At 42.7% G+C, this 18,759-nt stretch overlaps 1 protein-coding gene across 1 annotated transcript in view; it reads left to right on the top strand.

The window, feature by feature from the left end:
* KIF26B (kinesin family member 26B) overlaps window positions 1-18,759 on the top strand; it is a 616,088-nt gene that overhangs the window by 548,869 nt on the left and 48,460 nt on the right. Inside the window, exon 11 of the mRNA XM_069769230.1 lies at window positions 18,363-18,525. Coding sequence (XP_069625331.1) covers window positions 18,363-18,525 — 163 coding nt within the window. The remainder of the gene's footprint in view (window positions 1-18,362; window positions 18,526-18,759) is intronic.

Below are 18,759 nucleotides of genomic sequence, written 5' to 3' on the forward strand. Positions count from 1 at the left end.
AACGAAAAGCTACAGGCAGCACGGTGGCTTAGTGGTTAGCACAGCAGCCTTGCAGCACTTGGAGTCCTGGGTTCAAATCCCCCCAAAGACAACTGCAAAGAGTTTGTATGTTCTCTCCATGTTTGCGTGGGTTTCCTCCTGGCACTCTGGTTTGAGGGAAGGCTGGGAAGGTGCAGATGGGTCGGATCTGTCGAAGTGGCCCCCGGTGGCGGACTCCTGTGGGATCTCTTCAGAAGGGTTCAACTCTGCAGGCTCCGGAATGCTGCAGACGGTGCTGTGGAATAAAGAAAATAAAAATTGTAATTAATATATTGTTATTGCTTGGCCCTGGCTGAAACAAAAAAAAGGTTACACATGTAAACATTTTTACTTAGTAAATGGGGTGGGGAATATTTATCTTCTGCTAACCATAGTCAACCGGAGGAACAACAGGGCTCTAGCATATTTGTATTTGTTCCTGCATCCTTCCGATCCACTCGGGGCCTGCATCTCCTTGTTGAACTCCTTCTTGAAGCGATGACTGCCACCGCTTGATAACACTTTCCCCTGTAAAGTGAAAGCACAAATTGGTTAGTATACAACACATTACATCAAGCAACATAACTGAACTGTGAATACTTACGCGCTTGATTCTGGGCCCAAAACTCAAGGTCCTCCCAATGGTCCACTACTTCATGGCATACTTCCTCCCAGAGCCAACGAGTCACACCAAGATCAGCGTGGTGGCGGTCCCCCATATTCCACAGCAGCTCCCGCTCTCGGATTAGATTGATGAGGAGGTCGATATCTAGACTGGCCTCCTCACCGTCAAAGTCCGGAGCACGCTGTGAAACCTGTTAAATAAGACAAAAAACAAAAATATTACACTGAAATCATCAACATGAAGTGGAAAAAAAAAAAATCTAAAAAGAAAAGGTACTCACTCGATGGCGTCCACCTTGACGCTCACGCCGACGACCCTGTGTATATATATATATATATATGTATATATATATATATACAGTACAGACCAAAAGTTTGGACACACCTTCTCATTTAAAGATCTTTCTGTATTTTCATGACCATGAAAATTGTAAATTCACAGTGAAGGCATCAAAACTATGAATTAACGCATGTGGAATTATATACTTAACAAAAAAGTGTGAAACTACTGAAAATATGTCTTATATTTTAGGTTCTTCAAAGTAGCCACCTTTTGCTTTGATGACTGCTTTGCACACTCTTAGCATTCTCTTGATGAGCTTCATCCGGAAATGGTTCTCACTTCACAGTTGTGCCCTGTCAGGTTTAATAAGTGGGATTTCTTGCCTTATAAATGGGGTTGGGACGATCAGTTATGTTGTGCAGAAGTATGGTGGATAGTGGATACACAGCTGATATTCCCACTGAATAGACTGTTAGAATTTGTATTATGGCAAGAAAAACGCAGCTAAGTAAAGAAAAACTAGTGGCTATCATTACTGTAAGAAATGAAGGTCAGTCAGTCCGAAAAATTGGGAAAACTTTGAAAGTGTCCCCGAGTGCAGTTGCAAAAACCATCAAGCGCTACAAAGAAATTGGCTCACATAAGGACTGCCTCAGGAAAGGAAGACCAAGAGTCACCTCTGCTTCTGAGGATAAGTTTATCCGAGTCACCAGCCTCAGAAATCGCAGGTTAACAGGAGCTCAGATTAGAGACCAGGTCAATGCCACACAGAGTTCTAGCAGCAGACACATCTCTACAACAACTGTTAGGAGGAGACTTTGTGCAGCAGGCCTTCATGGTAAAATAGTTGCTAGGAAACCACTGCTAAGGACAGGCAACAAGCCGAAGAGACTTGTTTGGGCTAAAGAAAACAAGGAATGGATATTAGACCAGTGGAAATCTGTGCTTTGGTCTGATGAGTCCAAATTTGAGATCTTTGGTTCCAACCACCGTGTCTTTGTGCGACACAGAAAAGGTGAACGGATGGACTCTACATGCCTGGTTCCCACTGTGAAGCATGGAGGAGGAGGTGTGATGGTGTGGGGGTGCTTTGCTGGTGATTTATTCAAAATTGAAGGCATACTGAACCAGCATGGCTACCACAGCATCTTGCAGTGGCATGCTATTCCATCCGGTTTGCGTTTAGTTGGACCATCATTTATTTTTCAACAGGACAATGACCCCAAACAGACCTCCAGGCTGTGTAAGGGCTATTTGACCAAGAAGGAGAGTGATGGGGTGCTACGCCAGATGACCTGGCCTCCACAGTCACCAGACCTGAACCCCATCGAGATGGTTTGGGGTGAGCTGGACCGCAGAGTGAAGGCAAAAGGACCAACAAGTGCTAAGCATCTCTGGGAACTCCTTCAAGATTGTTGGAAGACCATTTCCAGTGACTACCTCTTGAAGCTCATCAAGAGAATGCCAAGAGTGTGCAAAGCAGTCATCAAAGCAAAAGGTGGCTACTTTGAAGAACCTACAATATAAGACATATTTTCAGTTGTTTCACACTTTTTTGTTAAGTATATAATTCCACGTGTGTTAATTCATAATCTTGATGCCTTCAGTGTGAATTTACAATTTTCATAGTCAAGAAAATACAGAAAAACCTTTAAATGAGAAGGTGTGTCCAAACTTTTGGTCTATACTGTATATATATAATTTGAGAGAGAAAAAAAAAGCCAACCAGCACTCCCAATGTGAACACATGCAAGCTGTATCATATAGATATAAAAGAACACAGCAGCACATGTACATGAATCTAGGCCATGTGAAAACACAGACAAATGTTCGATATGAATCATACTTCTCAAAAATATTTTTTCATAAAAAAAATTTCAAAAAATTTTTTTTCATAAAACTTACAGTTATAGATAAAATGAAGATTCTTAGCGCATAAATTGGCCAATTCATGTGTGCCCATCAACAACGGTAAGGTGATCTCCCTCTGATGGGTCCTACTCTACCGTACATGCCACTCTTGGACCACCAGCCAACAACTTTGGACAAACATGTCACTCTGGGCTAAACCTACAGTTTATGGGCAGGTAGAGTTGATTACCGCCACCTGCAAGGTCAATGGGAGGAGTGCAAGATCAGTCTGGTTGCAGCCACATCCATACACTAAACAGAGAAAAAAAAGCCAACCAGCACTCCCAATGTGAACACATGCAAGCTTCAAGCTGTATCATATAGATATAAAAAGAATACAGCATATATATATATATATATATATATATATATATATATATATTTATTTATTTACCCTCACAGCGCTGACAACGCGAAGGAGGCCTCCCAGAAGAAGACATTGGTTGTCTGGCTGCTGGCCTAGTAGGCTGTGGCTGGCTGCTGGCTGGTAGGCTGTGGCTGGCTGCTGGCCTGGTGTGCTGTGGTTGGCTGCTGGCCTGGGGCAGGTTTTTGCTCTGGCTGGCGGCAGGTTTTAGCTCTCTGTCTTGCTTGCAGGCTGGTACATGGATGAGTGAAGCCCTACACATGACAGGCTTTATATAGAGCTTTCCTAATTGGGGGCTGGCAAATTGTATCTGAGCATGCGCAGTTAAAAAAACAGAATCCAGTGCTGGATTTCGTCATGTGACGGATCCAGCGCCCATAGGCTTCCATTCTAGCAAACGCCGAATCTGGCGCTGTCCGTTTTTTCACCGCAGACAAAAAATATTACTCTGTCCATTCTTTCCTGCCACCGATTCAGCAATTCTTGACTTATCCAGTGAACAACGGATGAAACGTGAGGCCATCCGTCGCTAATACAAACCTATGAGAAAAAAACGGATCCGGCAGCATTCGCCGGATCTGTTTTTCCTCAAAATTCACCGGATTAAGCCTGACAGCATAAAACTGATGTGTGAAAGGGGCCTTACCTGTGGGCCTCATAGTTATGGTGTAGATGTTGAGAAAAGCAGTTTTAGGCTATGTGCACACGTTCATGAATGTCTGCAGAATTTTCATGAACAAAACCGGACTTTTTCTGCAGGAAATCCGCTTGCGTTTTTTTTCGCGTTTTTTTCTTTTTTTGCGGATTTTTCGCGTTTTTTTCCGGAGCTTCCCAATGCAATAATATAGCTGCAAAAACGCAGAAAATCTGCAAAATTAATGAACATGCTGCGTTTTTTACCGCAATGCATTTTTTTGCGGAAAAAAAATGCAGCATGTGCATAAAAACTGCATTGAAATGATGGGATGCTTAATGTAAGCTTTTTTTAGCGGAAACGGCTGAAAAAACGCGAAAAAAACTTGAAAAATCCTGAACATGTGCACATAGCCTTAATGTTATATGTTAATGATTTCTTCCAGGCTTCGGGGGCGTGCGGTGCCTGGAAGAAATCCCTGTCTCCTGTCTTCATTATCATAGCACCTCCCTTCCATGCACATCACACTGACCTGTAACGTGTAGTTGCGGCTCTGTAATCCTGCGCATGCGCCATGCACTCACGCAGTTATGTGAACCTTATCCACCCTTCTACGGTCAGTGTCTTCATCAATATTCGGCACAGGTGCCGATGAGTCACTGCTCAGTGGATGGCACATGTGTGGGATTACAGCGCCCCTACTGCACGTCACAGGTCAGTGTGACGTACATGGGAGTGAGGTGCCATTATAATGAAGAGAGAAGGCAGGCATTATTCCAGGCTCTGCATGCCCCGTAGTCTAGAAGAAATCATTAACATAAAAGATTAAAACTAAATTTCTCAACATCTACACCGCAGCAATGAGGCATACAGATAAGACCGGTTTTACCATTGTATTACCTGTATGCCCATAGTAATAGCTTAAAGGGAACCTGTCACCCCCCTAGGTGTTTGTAAAAGAGCCACCTTGTGCTGCACTAATGCTGCATTTTGACAAGATGGCTCTTTTAGTTCGGGTCCATGGCACTGCTGCAATAATCGCTTTTGAAGTTTGTCCCTCTTACCGTGAAATCGCCAGGGGGGCAGGTCTTTCCCCCCTAATCCAGACGCCTCGCAGCCGTCACTCAGGGCCTCTACATGCCGGGCGCCGCCTCTTCCTTCATTAGCGTACCTGGCACCTGCGCTGTTGTTTTTTTTTGGTCATGCGCAGTTGGAAGAGGAGGCGGCGCGCAGAGGCCATGAGTGATGGCTGCGAGGCATCTGGATTAGGGGGGAAAGTCCTGCCCCCCTGGCGATTTCACGGTAAAAGGGACAAACTTCAAAAGCGATTATTGCAGCAGTGCCAGGGACCCGAACTAAAAGAGCCACCTTGTCAAAATGCAGCATTAGTGCAGCACAAGGTGGCTCTTTTAGTTACAAACGCCTGGGGGTGACAGGTTCCATTTAAATTCTTCCAAGGGCTGAGAGATTCCCTCTAATACATTGTCTATATTTCTTTCAATGCACAATGATATATACTTCAATATAGAGAAAATAATATGCAATAAATAAAAGAGAGATATATTAGGTTATTATGAACACTAGAAGTCCCAAAGAGGGGTCATTTAACATTTCTACCTTTGGAACCTTTGGAGCTCGAAATTTCTGGGACTTCTAGTGTTAACCCCTTCATGACCCAGCCTATTTTGACCTTAAAGACCTTGCCGTTTTTTGCAATTCTGACCAGTGTCCCTTTATGAGGTAATAACTCAGGAACGCTTCAACGGATCCTAGCGGTTCTGAGATTGTTTTTTCGTGACATATTGGGCTTCATGTTAGTGGTAAATTTAGGTCAATAAATTATGCGTTTATTTGTGATAAAAACGGAAATTTGGCGAAAATTTTGAAAATTTCGCAATTTTCACATTTTTAATTTTTATTCTGTTAAACCAGAGAGTTATGTGACACAAAATAGTTAATAAATAACATTTCCCACATGTTTACTTTACATCAGCACAATTTTGGAAACAAATTTTTTTTTTGCTAGGAAGTTATAAGGGTTAAAATTTGACCAGCGATTTCTCATTTTTACAACGTAATTTACAAAACCATTTTTTTAGGGACCACCTCACATTTGAAGTCAGTTTGAGGGGTCTATATGGCTGAAAATACCCAAAAGTGACACCATTCTAAAAACTGCACCCCTCAAGGTACTCAAAACCACATTCCAGAAGTTTATTAACCCTTCAGGTGCTTCACAGCAGCAGAAGCAACATGGAAGGAAAAAATGAACATTTAACTTTTTAGTCACAAAAATTATCTTTTAGCAACAATTTTTTTATTTTCCCAATGGTAAAAGGAGAAACTGAACCACGTAAGTGGTTGTCCAATTTGTCCTGAGTACGCTGATACCTCATATGTGGGGGTAAACCACTGTTTGGGCGCACGGCAGGGCTTGGAAGGGAAGGAGCGCCATTTGACTTTTTGAATCAAAAATTGGCTGCACTCTTTAGCGGACACCATGTCACGTTTGGAGAGCCCCCGTGTGCCTAAAAATTGGAGCTCCCCCACAAGTGACCCCATTTTGAAAACTAGACGCCCCAGGGAACTTATCTAGATGCATAGTGAGCACTTTGAACCCCCAGGTGCTTCACAAATTGATCCGTAAAAATGAAAAAGTACTTTTTTTTCACAAAAAAATTCTTTTAGCCTCAATTTTTTCATTTTCACATGGGCAACAGGATAAAATGGATCCTAAAATTTGTTGGGCAATTTCTCCTGAGTACACTGATACCTCATATGTGGGGGTAAACCACTGTTTGGGCACATGGTAAGGCTCGGAAGGGAAGGAGCGCCATTTGACTTTTTGAATGAAAAATTATCTCCATCGTTAGCGGACACCATGTCGCATTTGGAAAGCTCCTGTGTGCCTAAACATTGGAGCTCCCCCACAAGTGACCCCATTTTGGAAACTAGACCCCCCAAGGAGCTTATTTAGATGCCTAGTGAGCACTTTAAACCCTCAGGTGCTTCACAAATTGATCTGTAAAAATGAAAAAGTACTTTTTTTTCACAAAAAAATTCTTTTCACCTCAATTTTTTCATTATCACATGGGCAATAGGATAAAATGGATCATAAAATTTGTTGGGCAATTTCTCCCGAGTACACCGATACCTCATATGTGGGGGTAAACCACTGTTTGGGCACTCGGCAGGGCTCGGAAGGGAAGGCGCGCCATTTGACTTTTTGAATGGAAAATTAGCTCCAATTGTTAGCGGACACCATGTCGCGTTTGGAGAGCCCCTGTGTGCCTAAACATTGGAGCTCCCCCACAAGTGACCCCATTTTGGAAACTAGACCCCCCAAGTAACTTATCTAGATGCATATTGAGCACTTTAAATCCCCAGGTGCTTCACAGAAGTTTATAACGCAGAGCCATGAAAATAAAAAATAATTTTTCTTTCCTCAAAAATGATTTTTTAGCCTGGAATTTCCTATTTTTCCAAGGGTAATAGGAGAAATTGGACCCCAAATGTTGTTGTCCAGTTTGTCCTGAGTACGCTGATACCCCATATGTGGGGGTAAACCACTGTTTGGGCGCACGGCAGGGCTCGGAAGGGAAGGCACGCCATTTGGCTTTTTAAATGGAAAATTAGCTCCAATCATTAGCGGACACCATGTCACGTTTGGAGAGCGCCTGTGTGCCTAAACATTGGAGATCCCCCAGAAATGACCCCATTTTGGAAACTAGACCACCAAAGGAACTAATCTAGATGTGTGGTGAGGACTTTGAACCCCCAAGTGCTCCACAGAAGTTTATAACGCAGAGCCATGAAAATAAAAATAAAAAATTATTTTCTCAAAAATGATCTTTTAGCCTGCAATTTTTTATTTTCCCAAGGGTATCAGGAGAAATTTGACCCCAAAAGTTGTTGTCCAGTTTCTCCTGAGTACGCTGATACCCCATATGTGGGGGTACACCACTGTTTGGGCACATGCCGGGGCTCGGAAGTGAAGTAGTGACGTTTTGAAATGTAGACTTTGATGGAATGCTCTGTGGGCATCACGTTGCGTTTGCAGAGCCCCTGATGTGGCTTAACAGTAGAAACCCCCCACAAGTGACCCCATTTTGGAAACTAGACCCCGAAAGGAACTTATCTAGATGTGTGGTGAGCACTTTGAACCCTCAAGTGCTTCACAGAAGTTTATAATGCAGAGCTGTGAAAATAATAAATACGTTTTCTTTCCTCAAAAATAATTATTTAGCCCAGAATTTTTTAATTTTCCCAAGGGTAACAGGAGAAATTTTACCCCAATATTTGTTGTCCAGTTTCTCCTGAGTACGGTGATACCCCATATGTGGGGGTAAACTACTGTTTGGGCACATGCCGGGGCTCGGAATTGAAGTAGTGACGTTTTGAAATGCAGACTTTGATGGAATGCTCTGCGAGCGTCACATTGCGTTTGCAGAGCCCCTGATGTGGCTAAACAGTAGAAACCCCCCACAAGTGACCCCATTTTGGAAACTAGACCCCGAAAGGAACTTATCTAGATGTGTGGTGAGCACTTTGAACCCCAAAGTGCTTCATAGAAGTATATAATGCAGAGCCGTGAAAATAATAAATACGTTTTCTTTCCTCAAAAATAATTATTTAGCCCAGAATTTTTTATTTTCCCAAGGGTTACAGGAGAAATTGGACCCCAAAAGTTGTTGTTCAGTTTCTCCTGAGTAAGCTGATACCCCATGTGTGGGGGTAAACCACTGTTTGGGCACACGTCGGGGCTCAGAAGGGAAGTAGTGACTTTTGAAATGCAGACTTTGATGGAATGGTCTGCGGGCGTCACGTTGCGTTTGCAGAGCCACTGGTGTGCCTAAACAGTAGAAACCCCCCACAAGTGACCCCATTTTAGAAACTAGACCCCCCAAGGAACTTATCTAGATATGTGGTGAGCACTTTGAACCCCCAAGTGCTTCACAGACGTTTACAACGTAGAGCCGTGAAAATAATAAATCATTTTTCTTTCCTCAAAAATGATGTTTTAGCAAGCATTTTTTTATTTTCACAAGGGTAACAGGAGAAATTGGACCCCAGTAATTGTTGCGCAGTTTATCCTGAGTATGCTGGTACCCCATATGTGGGGGTAAACCACTGTTTGGGCACACGTCAGGGCTCGGAATTGAGGGAGCACCATTTGACTTTTTGAATACGAGATTGGCTGGAATCAATGGTGGCGCCATGTTGTGTTTGGAGACCCCTGATGTGCCTAAACAGTGGTAACCCCTCAATTCTACCTCCAACACTAACCCCAACACACCCCTAACCCTAATCCCAACTGTAGCCATAACCCTAATCACAACCCTAACCCCAACACACCCCTAACCACAACCCTAACCGCAACACACCCCTAACCCTAACCACAACCCTAATTCCAACTGTAACCATAACCCTAATCACAGCCCTAACCCTAACCCTAACCCCAACACATCCCTAACGCTAATCCCAACTGTAGCCATAACCCTAATCACAGCCCTAACTCTAACACTAACCCCAACACACCCCTAACCCTAATCCCAACTGTAGCCATAACCCTAATCACAACCCTAACCACAACACACCCCTAACCACAACCCTAATTCCAACCCTAACCCTAAGGTTATGTGCCCACGTTGCGGATTCGTGTGAGATTTTTCAGCATCATTTTTGAAAAATCCGCGGGTAAAAGGCACTGCGTTTTACCTGCCGATTTTCCGCGGATTTCCAGTGTTTTTTGTGCGGATTTCACCTGCGGATTCCTATTGATGAACAGGTGTAAAACGCTGCGGAATCCGCACAAAGAATTGACATGCTGCGGAAAATACAACGCAGCGTTTCCGCGCGGTATTTTCCGCACCATGGGCACAGCGGATTTGGTTTCCATATGTTTACATGGTACTGTACACCTGATGGAACACTGCTGCGAATCCGCAGCGGCCAATCCACTGCGGATCCGCAGCCAAATCCGCACCGTGTGCACATAGCCTAATTCTGAAGGTATGTGCACACGCTGCGGAAAACGCTGCGGATCCGCAGCAGTTTCCCATGAGTTTACAGTTCAATGTAAACCTACGGGAAACAAAAATCGCTGTACACACGCTGCGGAAAAACTGCACGGAAACGCAGCGGTTTACATTCCGCAGCATGTCACTTCTTTGTGCAGATTCCGCAGCGGTTTTACAACTGCTCCAATAGAAAATCGCAGTTGTAAAACCGCAGTGAAATGCGCAGAAAAAATGCGGTAAATCCGCCATAAATCCACAGCGGTTTAGCACTGCGGATTTATCAAATCCGCAGCGGAAAAATCCGCAGAGGACCAGAATACGTGTGCACATACCCTAACCCTACCCCTAACCCTACCCCTACCCCTAGCCCTAACCCTAGCCCTAACCCTAGCCCTACCCCTAACCCTACCCCTAACCCTAGCCCTAACCCTACCCCTACCCCTACCCCTAACCCTAGCCCTATTCTAACATTAGTGGAAAAAAAAAATTTCTTTTTTTTTTATTGTCCCTACCTATGGGGGTGACAAAGGGGGGGGGGGTCATTTATTATTTTTTTTATTTTGATCACTGAGATATAACCTATCTCAGTGATCAAAATGCACTTTGGAACGAATCTGCCAGTCGGCAGATTCGGCGGGTGCACTGCGCATGCGCCCGCCATTTTGGAAGATGGCGGCGCCCGGGGAGAAGACGGACGGACACCGGCAGGATCGGTAAGTATGATAGGGTGGGGGGGTAGCACGGGGGGGGGATCGGAGCATGGGGGGGTGAATCGGAGCGCGGGAGGGGTGGAACGGAGCACGTGGGGGGTAGAACGGAGCAGGGGGGGCTGGAACGGAGCACGGGGGGGTGGAACGGAGCACGGAGGGGGGTGGATCGGAGTGCAGGGGGGGTGATCGGAGCACGGGGGGGTGATTAAAGCACGGGGGAGCGGACAAGAGCACGGGGGGAGCGGAGCACAGGACAGAGAGGAGCCGGAGCAGTGTACCGGACAGATCGGGGGGGCTGGGGGGGCGATCGGTGGGGTGGGGGCACATTAGTATTTCCAGCCATGGCCGATGATATTTCAGCATCGGCCATGGCTGGATTGTAATATTTCACCCGTTATAATAGGTAAAATATTACAAATCGCTCTGATTGGCAGTTTCACTTTCAATAGCCAATCAGAGCGATCGTAGCCACGAGGGGGTGAAGCCACCCCCCCTGGGCTAAACTACCACTCCCCCTGTCCCTGCAGATCGGGTGAAATGGGAGTTAACCCTTTCACCCGGCCTGCAGGGACGCGATCTTTCCATGACGCCACATAGGCGTCATGGGTCGGATTGGCACCGACTTTCATGACGCCTACGTGGCGTCAAAGGTCGGGAAGGGGTTAAAGAGGACTTGTCACCAGGTCAGAAGTGAGCAGTTTTTGCCCTTATCTTGTTCCTGCTACTCCATTGAGCATTATGATTTTGTTTTTGGTTTAGTTTTGTTTTTTTTCAAATCTGACATACAGTTCCAGAGAAATGGGACTTTTTATTTAGCGCTAAACACGAAAACACAAGCAAACAATTTCACCAAAATTGTAAAGAAACTCTTGGAGGGCTACAATATGCTTGGTTGCAACAAGAGCATCAAGGTGCATTCTCTGCAAAAGCCATCTTGCTAACGTCTCTGAAAACATTGATGCAGTCAGTAATGAGCAAGGTGAACAATTCCACCAAGTTTGAATGTCATGGAGGGACGGTGTCAGGGTAGATGGCATGTACATATGACAGCTGACTATTGTTGGAGCATTAGGCAACATTGTTCAAAGATTGAACACTCCAGTAAAAGCTGTGAGTACATTTTTACCTTAACTGCTACGTAATTTTACTACTTGCACACAATTTGACTTACAGTAACAATATATCCTTTGTATGAACAAAATAGCTTTAAATAAACATTACATTCAGGATATTATTTGCATTATTTTCCATTGTATCATTTTGAAGACAAAGGGAGAGTATCCTGTAGCTTAAAAAGTTGTTGCGATATAGAAAAATTGTGGTCACTGTTGGATTCAGAAGCCCAAAGTTACTCCAAAAATAGTGTCAGATCTAATGTAACGCAGCACTGGGCGGCAGCCACTGGCTAGGCAGTTGTCTTCTCCTGTCACACCTTGGCACGCTACATTAAAAATTGGATCCTGGTTGGGTGTTGGTGGGCTGTATGCCCATGCAGACCACCTTCAACCGATGGTGTTGGCTGGCCAAGATCACAAATTCCACATATAAATAACGGAGACTTCCCTTCAAACATGGGAACTTTACTAAACTTAATAAGGATTATGTACAAAAGATATTGGGTACACAGTCTTAAGCATGTTTCCTTCACAGTAAGAAGCCTTTTCATTCCCACTATATCCTTCCTCTGTAGGTTACTCCAGGACTCTGCAGCTTATCTGTTTCATCTCTATATCGCCACAACCCAGCTTCTAGGCCATAGTCCTGAACATTGAGTTTCTCTCTACTCGCTCAGTGGTTCTGCGTCCTATCACTATGGACGCCCTGGATTTACCACTCAGGACTCCCCACTAGTCATTCGCTCTCAATCCTCTTTAGGTCTGCTACCATTCGGAACTTTCAAGCTCTCGAGTTTCTCGTGACTCGGCATCTTATTCAATAATGCCTTCTAGAATGTCTCACAGTCTCGTCAGTAACTTTCTTTAGGATTTTGCTGTTCCTTGCTCCAGTCTCTTCTAGCTGTGGATCACCCCTTAGCAGCACTGCACACTTGTTACTCTCCAAACTCTATCTTACTCTATCCAGGCAGCACAGTCCTGTCCCTATCACTAAGCCCTCCCCCTGTGGGCTAGTCCCAACACTTAGTGATAATCTTTTGCTGGTACAATGTAAATTATCTTCTGCCGATACATTGTAAAAACCTAATGCCATCTGTGAAAGACAGTGGTGGTAAACTCCAAAGCACACAACAACTGAACAGAAATCTGACTTAATACCACAAAAACTCTCAGCCTGGGCAAGGAGGACATTCATCAGAGAGGCAGACCAAAAGTAATCCTGAAGAAGCTACAAAGCTCCCAAGCAGAGACTGGACTATCTGTCCATGCGTCCACAATAAGCTGTACTTTCCATAGAGGCGACGGCCTTTATGGAAGAGTGGGCAGAAAAAAGCCTTTACTTACACACAAAAATTGTTAGGGTTTTTTTGAGTTTGACAAAAGACATGTATACATGTATGAGATTCCATGCATGGAGGAAAGTGCTGTGGTCAGATGAGATGAAAATTGACCTTTTTGGCCACCAAGGTAAATGCTATGTCTGGCACCAAACCAATGCAACTCATCACCTCAAGAACACCATCCTCACAGTGAAACATGGTGGCAGCATCATGCTGTGAGGATGTTTTTTTGGCAGCATTGACAGGGAAAATGGTCCAAGTCAAGGGGAAGATGGATAATGCAAAATACAGGGATATACTTGAGTAAAACCGGTTTCAGACTGTCAGACTGTCAGTGATTTGAGACTGGAACATAAGTTCACCTTCCAACAAGACAACATACTGCTAAAGCAACACTCGAGTGGTTTAAGGGGAAACGTGTAAATGTTTTGAAGTGACATAATCAATGCCCAGACCTTAGTTCAATTGAGAATCTGTGGTCAGACTTGAAGATTGCTGTTCGCCAGAGGAAAGCATCTAACTTGAAGGAGCTGGAGTAGTTTTACCTTGAGGAATGGGCAAAAATCCGAGTGGAAAGATGTGGAAAGCTTGTAGAGACTTATCCAAAGCGACTTGCAGCTGTAATTGCTGCAAAAAGGAGGTAATACAAATTATTGACTTTAGGAGGGTGAATAGTTATGCACACTGAAGTTTTTAGTTATTTTGTCCTATTTGTTATTTGCTTCATAAAATGTAGGAAAACTAAGGGTATGTGCACACGTTGCGGATTCTCTGTGGATCTGCAGCGTTTTTTGAGGTGCAGAAACGCTGCAGATCCACAATTGATTTACAGTACAATGTAAATCAATGAGAAAAAAAAAAGGTTGTGCGCATTTTGCGGAAAATCCGCTGCGGAAACCCTGCGGTTTAAAAGAAGTAGCATGTCACTTCTTTTTTGTGAATCTGCAGCGTTTTTGTACCCATTCCATTATAGAAAACCTCAGCGGTAAAAACCGCAAGAAAACCGCAGCAAAAACGCACAAAAAATGCTGCGGAACCGCACAAAATACGCTGCGGAACCGCAGGCGCTTTTTCTGCCAGGAGAGGCAGAATCCGCACCAGAAATTCCTAAACCTAATCCGCAACGTGTGCACATAGCCTAAATGTTGACAGTTGTAAGCATGCAAATCCTCCAAAAAAAAGTGAAATTCCATGTTGTGAGGTAGCAAAACACAAAAATTGCAAAAGAGGGTGAATACTTATAAAAGCAGACATTTTGATGTTAAAGTGATGCATAATCATTACTGAAGTGCTGACTTGCAGGAATCTATGACTCTACTTGTCTAATTAACATTGTGATATTAAAATGAATTTGAATTCATTTTTGTTAGAAACAAAGAGATAACAAGAAGTAATACATCCTGCATTTAGTATCTAAACAGCTGTAGAAATGCTGATAAATGTAATTAATGGCTGTATAATAGAACATCCCTAGTGGATTTAGAACTAAATGTATATTAATTACGCAACATCCATTATCAGCAATACGGGACATAACAGTAGTATAGAATGCCACATAACATTTTGTATCAAGTCGCAATTGTGTGGCCGATATACTCTGGAGGCAGCTATTTTCTCTAATAAGTGATAAGGTAGTCCTTATCACTGTTAACTAAACTAGTTCCTTACCTTGCGAATGTGAGAAATGCGTCCCGAATAGCAAGACTGTGCTTTTCTTGTGTACCTAATAATAGGCTATACACTTGTTCATTCTTAGGCTATGTGCACACGTCCGGATTTTTAGCGTTTTTTTTGCGGAATTTCGCCATAAAAACGCTATAATTCCGCATCAAAAACGCTAAAAATATGCATCCTATCATTTAGAATGCATTCCGGAATTTTTGTGCAGATGGATGCGTTTTTTTCCGCAAAAAAAACGCAATCCGCAAAAAAAATGAACATGCTCATTCTTTTTGCGGATTTTTTGCGGATTCCCTGATAAAAGGACATTCAGGGAAAAAAAAAAAAAAACGCAAAAAATCCGCAAAAATTCCGCGCAAAATCCGCGCAAAAAACGCGCAAAAACCGCGAAAAATCCGCGCGGAAAAAAACGCAAATTTCTGCCAGAAAACTCCGGATTTTGTCAGGAAAATAACCTGACGTGTGCACATAGCCTTAAAGTGTTTTTATCTAAAATTCAAATATCTCTGGCCCATCTAGGAGGAAAATAATTTTCCTGGCTGGACAGTGATGAGAACAGAGCATTCATTCTTTCGCCTAATTAATATGGCCAAATTCATTTTGTAGTAAAAAAAGAAAGGCAGAGGCGGAAATAAACAATGGTAATCTCTTCATGAAGAGATGAATCCAGGACTTCAAATAAAATCCCAAGTATTATTTCATTCTTTAAAACATGTTTCCAGGGAAAAATTCACACTGAACATTGGCTATGTATATAATATCCGACGAGAAAGTCCCGCGAGAAATTGAATATCAGGGTTGACGCGTTTTGAAGTGATGCTTCTTATTTATAACCTGTTTAGGAATAAGAAGCATCACTGCAAAATGCATCAACTCCGATATTCAATTTCCTGTGGGACTTTCTCCTCGGATATTATATACATAGCCAATGTTCAGTGTGAATTTTTCCCTGGAATCATGTTTTAAAGAATGAAATAAAACTTAGGATTGCATTTGAAGTCCTGGATTCATCTCTTCCCTTCTCTTCATGGACTGCTTCCTCTTGGATTTTAGGATCTTGTGCACTTGGTGATAGGTGAGCTGATAATTTTTATTTTCAATGGTAATCTCTTCCTACTGATAAGCTAAGGACTTGTTCACATGGGTCTCGATTTTTGGGGTGGAAAACCTACAATGTTAGGCTACTTTCACATTTGCGTTGTAGGCGCAGCGCCGTCAACACAACCAACAACGCAAAACACAACGCTGCATTTTTTGATGCATGCGTTGCCATAAACTAGTAATGTTCTTGAATTTTGGCGCAGGGAAAACGCTACAAGTAGCATCTTCCGCACCCTGTCTGGTGCGTCAAATTGACGCATGCGTCGTAAAACGCAATACAACGCATACCGGCACATGTCCATGCGCCCCCCATGTTAAAGATAGGGGCGCATGATGCATGCATCGGTATGCGTCGACGACGCTGCGCCCAACAACGCAAATGTGAACGTAGCCTAATATAGTAATTTCAAAGTGTATTAGATGTCAACAATGTCATCCATGGACTGTGGGTATTTTCCATGCAGACCAGAGGTTTCAGTGGTCGCAAGGGGGGGAAAACATTGCGATAGGCCGGGTTATACAGAGACTTCCAAAGGAATAGCTGGGGATGGACTCATAAAAAGCTCATTTTAGTATCAATCATACAAACTTTTAAAAACTAACATAGCTGTTCTGACATGGATTTTCATAGTGAGTCCCCCAGCCTCAACAAAACTAAAGGTACCTTCACACTAAACGACGCTGCAGCGATCCAGACAACGATCCAGACGTCACCGCTCTGCTTTTCGGCCGCTGTGCTCACAGCCAGTACAGAGAAGCACAGCGCCGGGGACAGACAGCGGAAGGTAAGCATGAAGCGTTTGTTTTTTTTACTTTTAGGATGGTAACCAGGGTAAACATAGGGTTACTAAGTGCGGCCCTGCGCTTAGTAACCCGATGTTTACCCTGGTTACCAGCGAAGACATCGCTGAATCGGTGTCACACACGCCGATTCAGCGATGTCAGCGGGAGAGCCAGCGACCAAATAAAGTTCTGGCCTTCTAGCCCCGACCAACGACATCACAGCAGGATTCTGATCGCTGCTGCGTGTCAAACTGAACGATATCGCTAGCCAGGACGCTGCAACGTCACGGATCGCTAGCGATATCGTTTAGTGTGAAGGTACCTTAAGACAACCTTTTAATAATGTTTTTGTTTGTAAATTCTGGAGACAGTTCAAATATTTATACTAAAGCAGTTTTCCCACAAATATATTGATAGTACATGTCATAAAACATTAATTAGTGAGGGTCTATCCATTGGAACCATTATTGATCCCAAGAAATGGCTTTACACCCACCCATTGTGGTGAAGAGCAGGCTGTGCATTCATGGTCAATGTCCTTTGGAATGAATGGGTATTATAAAAAGTGCAGTCACTTGTACTTACTTGTAAAGTAAAATACATTTCTCTAATTGTTACAAAATTAGTGGTAATTTTTTCTGTTGTATATTATTTTAGAGATCAGTTAAGAAGAAACAATATTAATATTACTAAAATCCAATATTACAATATAGAAAAGTAATTTTCTTTCTAACTTTCAAGCTGTCAAAACTGATTAGGTAGCTCAAAAGCCAAAATATTAACATTTGCTTCCTAGACACATTTTCTACATAAATTCAAATGGTCGCAAGATTGATGTAATTCCATATAGACCCGTGAAAAAGCATTGCTGAAACGCGCGTCGGGTGTTCGGTGAGCCTCATTTTGTGCACATTTTTACATGCACCGTTTGCACTTTAAATTATTCATTTTATGGAAACTACAATATTTTTGGCACCTCTGTTATCGTGTTTACCCTGCTTTATTGGGTTAATCGTGAATTTACCCTTATGGTCTCTCAGTCACTTAGGTTTTCAGAACAATTCATTACTCAATATTTAGTGACTCTGTGACAAACATAAAGGGTTATGCATTGCTTATAAGGTTTTTTTGCCCAGACGTACTTTTGATTTTGCTTTGATTCTTCTGGTAATCTTTTTCTCCTGTGGCTCACCCACTATTTTTGTTCCTTTTTGTTATGTAGGATATTTATTACCTATTTTTTAACAAACTATTTAATAAAGATTCTTTGATTACTTTTATTTATCTAGTCCTTGTACATTTTCTTTTTGGATTTTCTATTTAATTTAGTGCTCTTGGGACGCTTATCCTTAGTTGGGGTTACAACTCCTCTCTACTGTGTATTATTTTAGTTAAAAGATTAATTAAGGAGAAACAAAATTAATGCACTGAAAATCCAATATTATAACATAGAAAAGTAATTTTCATTCTAACTTTCAAGCTGTCAAAACTAATTAGGCATATTAAAAGCCAAAAGTATTAACATTTGCTTGTAGGCACATTTCTGCATAAAATCAAATGGTCACAAGATTGATGTAATTCCATAAAGTAAATCTTAGTGACCCATCCCCTGTATTTCTCATCTTTACATGAGATGCTATGTGACTCTGCAGCATGATCCTGATTAGCATGCCATTAAGGCGAAGAGAGAAAAAAACTTCAGGGCTCTGAAGTCACATCATGACAGTACAAGTGAAACATGTTTCACTAATGCAGCCTTAATTCATTTTGTTTCTGCAGAGAGAGCAAGCTCACAATGCTACTTCGAGAGTCTCTGGGGAACATGAACTGCCGCACTACAATGATAGCTCACATTTCGGCTGCTGCAGGCAACTATGCTGAGACACTGTCCACTATTCAGATCGCTTCTCGGGTGCTGAGGATGAAGAAAAAGAAAAGCAAGGTAAGAGACACTTGATTAAAGATACCTTTGTCATGATATTGGAGGGAGAGTTCAGATCAATTGCAATAAAGCAACAGATTGTGCGGTGTTTTAGATTAGATGAGTGAGATAGACTCAGTATGAGAGCCATATGGACTAGCATGAAATGTGGATGAACTTAGAGCTACTATTAGTTCAACAAATGTTTTGTGTCTATGTATAACTTGTAAAATAATGTCATTTCTATCTAAATAC

This window comes from Ranitomeya imitator, chromosome 5, assembly GCF_032444005.1.
Source record: "Ranitomeya imitator isolate aRanImi1 chromosome 5, aRanImi1.pri, whole genome shotgun sequence".
NCBI lineage: Eukaryota > Metazoa > Chordata > Amphibia > Anura > Dendrobatidae > Ranitomeya > Ranitomeya imitator.